The 5563-nt window shown below is 35.0% G+C and overlaps 1 protein-coding gene across 1 annotated transcript in view; it reads left to right on the top strand.

Moving 5' to 3' along the window:
• Window positions 1–5563, top strand: part of LOC102673850 (membralin) — a 79377-nt gene that overhangs the window by 16181 nt on the left and 57633 nt on the right. The window contains exon 9 of the mRNA XM_006612967.2: window positions 3266–3349. Coding sequence (XP_006613030.2) covers window positions 3266–3349 — 84 coding nt within the window. The remainder of the gene's footprint in view (window positions 1–3265; window positions 3350–5563) is intronic.

The raw sequence follows: 5563 nt of genomic DNA, 5'->3' as shown, positions 1-5563 counted from the left end.
GGGCGTTAGAGTAGCGAGTTGTTTGCTCGAGTGAGGAAAAAAAGAGCAAAAAAAAAAAAAAAAAAGAAAATTGTTTATAGTTCTTTCTGGATAATAGTAGGAATGAAAAATCGATTTAACGAATATTGTGTTCGTCGTGATGTCTCGATAAAATTGATGATTTTAAAATTAATTTTTCAATGATTTCTCTTTCAAAAAAAAAAAAAAAAAATATCTACGTATCTTTTTTTATTATACGCAAATAAAATGGAATTTAAAAAATGTAGATACACGATGTTTCGAGGGTTAACAAACAATTCAATAATTGTCAATATTTGGATTAATATTTTGATGCCCCGTGAAAATTCAAATTTTATTAATATTCGCGCAGAGATAAATATTTCGGATATTATTTATAGAATGCTGATTTCTCTTTCAAAAAATTGTGCGTACTTTTCTTAAATAAACTTTAAAAAATATACGAGATACATAATGTTTCGAGATGGTTTCGCGTCAGGTAAAATTTTCATTTTTCACGTCTCTTTCTTCTTCTTCAAAGTGAAAATTCAAATTTTGTTAATATTCATAGAAGAGATAAATATTAATTATTTATTTGAAATATCGATCTCTCTTCGACAAAAAAAAAAAAAAAGAAAAAAAATTCGTTCTCACCTTCGTGATATAATGAGCTTAATGAACACATTTGTGTTGATTGCAACACGAGTAGAAAGCCTCGAGTTCATTGACCTGATAGTATTTTTCACGTGGCTTCTCTAAACAGTCATAGAAACGCTGATTAATCTTTTCTATCGAATGAGTCAATAGTTAACCGGAAAATTACGATGACATCATTGTCTTTCACGGACAATTTTTTTCTTTCTACCTCTTTCGTTGTTTGAATAACACAAGTACCTGGCCGATTAACCGATAATAGACGACAATGAACCCGTTCTTTTCTATTCGCTTGTTTCCAAGAAGATATATATATATATATCGAGAATTATATATTGAAAAAGGAAAAAGGCCGAGTTTGTAAATTTAAATTTCTATGCACGCAAGAAAAATAATTTTCCCAAGTTAATAAATAAATTTTTAGACAGCTTTAGGAATCATCCAAGTCATATTGTCTTTTTTTCATATTTATTTTATAACTTACGATTCACGATCTTTTTTTTATTCATCTTTAAATTTCCTCTATTTCTTCTTTTCTATGTTTTTTTTTTTTAATCTTTTCTTACCTCGACCTAATCTTTGCTTTGAATATGAAGGAAATATGAAGGAAGACTGCAAATTCCAATTTTATCATTGATTTTTCTAAATTTTTAAATAAATTCCGTGCCTGATCAATTTTCAACGATTCTTTTTCTCATTTAATCTCTGCGATATCAGGATTAATTTTTTGCTTATGCAATATAATTTATAATACTGCAAAAATCATGATAATCGAGAAAATAATTTGAGATGTATTACCAAACAATCTTTATTTTCACAAATTTTTAAAATACATAGTTTTTTTACATATTTCCATTTGAAAATTTCAAATGATTCGAATAGGGGCGTATACGATAGGATAGAACGTATAAGTATTTTTATCTCTCGTGAGAATTATTTATTACCTTACTTTTTACATTTTTCATTTTCCATTTTATGCGATTCTTGTTGTTTTCCACGATTCGTTTCAAGCATACGTCAAATACATAATCATTAATTAAAAATAGAAAATCCTTTTCTTCTTTGCATCTTGTATCTAAATTTCGCCCCGACTGAGCGTGAAAAAAAAAAAAAAAAATAATAATTTCGCGATGCACGTTTTCCAGTAGGGCGAAGTTTAGATTATATAGGATAAGACGGAGAACTCGGGAGTTTTAATAAGCGGTGGAAGTGGGTTTTAGTGGGTGATATCTTGAAATCTAAAATTCATTAAATCGAAACAGCACAAGGTGGAAAATTTGTAAGTGACGAGCACTACGGTTGTTATAAAGAAGACAAGACATGTGCGCCGCGTCGTTTGGGAATAAACTCAACTTCTTAATTACGTTGCTTCAACACGGTTCAACTAAATTACAGAAGAGACTACTACCCTTATGAAACTTATTCCTGAATAATTTAACGTTCGACGCGCTGCTGTTTTCCAAGTCCGAGATTTCTTCTCCTCGTACCTTTCTCGATCGAGAGACAGAGAAGAATATCGATCTTCAAAGCAGCTGATGTAAAATTATAAACTTAAGAGAATCGATATCGTGTTTTTAACGGAAAGGAGGACAAAGTTTAAAACGTTTTCCACGAATATCGAGAATTTCGACGAAAGCTTCGTTTTCCAAAAAGAGATTACTTTGATATTCGATCGAGTGCACGTTTTATTCCGTTTTGCAATTGTTTTCGACGAATAAAAGTTCCCATTAGAAACTGTGATGTTGTTTAGAGAAATCCAGTCAAAGTAGCAGCGGTTTGTATCAGTAATATTTAGTTACGCAAAGTAACCAATCAGATACACGTGTATTCGATTGAATTTCAAAGATACTTTTTTATATGGAAAATGGGAGTTTCGAGTGCGACAAGAAGAACGTTTGTTCCATCGTTTCATCAAGAGAGACAATATCTGCTACGCTTCAATTCTTTTCCGATACATTCGTGGAAAAAAAAAGAAAACAAAAATATTTTCCTATACGAATAAAAAAAATTGCAAAACAAAATTTCCACGTTTTTATAAATTTTTATTCATAACTTAACGATCGTTGCGGTTATGGAAGAAAAAATATGAGAAAAAAGTGGAATAAATTAATGAAAGGTTGCGTATGGATCGAGTGCAGAGACAAGAAAAGCGAAACCTCGTCCCAGGGCGGCGATCGAAAGTTTGCGAGAACTTAAATCGAGATCCAGGAAGTTTTAAAATTAATTCTTATTGAGCTTTGAACCGACTCGTCGAACGCGACACGATTTCTTCACGGCCCACAACTTGCGTAATAACCTTTTGCACGCCAACTTTTCGTCACGGAGTATCTAATAAATATTAAATTCGAACGGTTCGTCGTCGAGAATAACAGATCCCGATACAATATCGCCCGTGCATCTATATCACGGGGATATAATAAATTATTATATATATATATTTTTCATTTTTACACGCTGAATCTCTTGAACGCCTCTCATCTTTCTCCCATCTTCCTTTCCTTTCTTCTTCGATTCAGAGTTAGAAAATATCAACGCGGCGAAAATATATCCGCCTGCATGAACACCTCTTTGTCTATTTTTCACGTGAAATATACTTCTTTCCCCTTTGTTTCAGTGGATCTGCTTCAAATGTTGGAGTTCAACTTAACGGTTACGTTCCCTGCTGCGTCCCTGCTCACGGTGCTTTTGGCCCTCGTCGGTGAGTTACATCTCTTTATCTCTTTAAACTGTTATATCATTTGGACGATAGATTCTTAAATCTTCGTTATTCGATCGAAATAATATTCCTCGATAATACGTATTTAACGATTAAGCGCAATATCCTACGATTCCTATATTAAAAAGAAATCTTTCCAACTCTGGAACGTTCACATACGACACACGTGCATGTATATATATATATATATTTATTAAATCGTGAGGACGTGTACAGGGAGGGTGGAAAATATTAAAGGCTTTTTACTAAATCAGAGCCCCTCTCGGCTTCGTTCCCTCGCCGATACGACTTGGGCTCCGTTACAAAGCTGATTGGCCGGGACGGTTAACCCAGGATTCTGCATAAATTTCTGATGAAGGCGCAACAGTTGGGTAACCCGCTCGGAGCCCATTTAGCAACGGTGGCGGCGTCGGTGGTTTCCCTACCACCGCGACGCCCATTTCCATTTCAACCTGAATCTTCTCTTCACGCCTCCCATGTCCGTCACACCGCACATCCAATTCACCCTCCACCTATCGCTTATCCATCCGCAACGCTTTTCAAAATCGCGTATGAAAATCGAGTTTAATAATATAACGCGCCGCGTATTTCGTAAATCGATCTCTCCGTTTTCTCGGATCGAACCGAGGTAGGAGAATTTCACTTTCACTTTTCCCGCCTTTTTGGTTTCGGAACGTTGGTCGGACGAGACTCTTGATTGTCGTCGTTTAATTTATCCGCAACCCTTTTTTCTCCTTTTTGAAAAACTCGTGATTTAACGCGCCGCGATTTCGAAATATTTCTCCGCCCGTTTGAGATCAATTTGAGAGTTCGCTTTCACTTTTCCAAGATCTTTCGATCAAGTCGAACGGTTTTGAATCGTACAGTCGCCGATAAAACGATACGTACATACTCCGTGATATTTTTATTTTATTTAGTAGGATTATACGTCGAGAGAAAATGATTCGGAAAGAAATTAACAAAGATTGGATGCATTGAATAGAATTAATACGATATATTTGTATATTGCTTGATACGGACAAAGCAATATCTTGTGAAATTTCATCAGAAGCGATCTCCTTGAAAAATATCAAAGTTTTTACGAGATTATTCGTATATATCGCGAAATATTTGATTCGAATGATCATCGATACATTTTATCGCGGGTATAATCTCATAACACTTGTTGCGAATAATACTTTCACCGAGCAAACAAAATAATCATTAACAAGTATGGAATATCTGAATGCTCGGACGACCACAAATTTAGCAAGTAATCATCCAATAACCGCAAGATAACGAATCAATATTCGCGGATCAATACGAATTTTAATTGAAAATCGTATCATTTGTAATCCATATCATACATCCCGCGACTTAAATTACCAAATTGTGAATTATCAATTATTTGATTAAAATCGTCTTGCGTTTCTCCAACCGATACGTTATACGATATATGTATTATATTGCAAAATACATGGTCGATACAATTTTCACTTGGAGGCGGTCAAGGTTCAGTTGGCACACCAGGGTTACAAGTTGGGCCACCAGTTGCACGATATCCGAGCAAAATGGCAACAGAAGTGGCAAATTTCCGGATTCGTGCTGTAAGGATCGAGTGCACTAGAGATTGTGTGTATATAGAGGGTTTATCAGTGGATGTTGAAGAAGGAAAGGAAGCCTTAGGGAAGTTGTTATCTGGAGTAATGGGTTCCGGTTCCTGTGTCGCTTCCTGCCCTCCATCCGTCATCCTGCACCTCTCTCCCGCGAATACTCGTACGATTTCTCAGCTTTCTACACGCGCATCCCTCACAACCCTCTATCCACGCCATATTTTCCTTTTTCCCCTCCTTTCTCGGCTAAAACAGGCTATTCTATTACGTTTCTGCGACGCGAGAGAAAAAGAGAAGAAAGAGAGAGAAAGGGAGTTATTATTATTTTTTAATCGAGAATTAATTGGTGGTTAGGTTAGATAATAATCGTGATAAATTATCTTCTTCCGCGTTATTTTTTCTTTCTCGTTCTTTATCGTGTTCGAGAACGTTTTTCGAGAGGATAAAAAGAAAAAAGAAAGGAAAAAAAGAAAGATTATCGTATCTTTGTGGAGGAATTACGATTTTGATATTCGAACGTATGTCGTTTAATCCAACAACGATAAAGCAGCTCTAAAAATACGACGTTGTTTCACTTTCTGCGTCTTCTGTCTGTTATATAATT

The sequence above is a fragment of the Apis dorsata genome, unplaced genomic scaffold (genome assembly GCF_000469605.1).
Source record: "Apis dorsata unplaced genomic scaffold, Apis dorsata 1.3 scaffold_130, whole genome shotgun sequence".
Lineage (NCBI taxonomy): Eukaryota > Metazoa > Arthropoda > Insecta > Hymenoptera > Apidae > Apis > Apis dorsata.
Note: the sequence above shows the minus strand (reverse complement) of the source record. Positions and strands in the feature narration are given on the sequence as shown.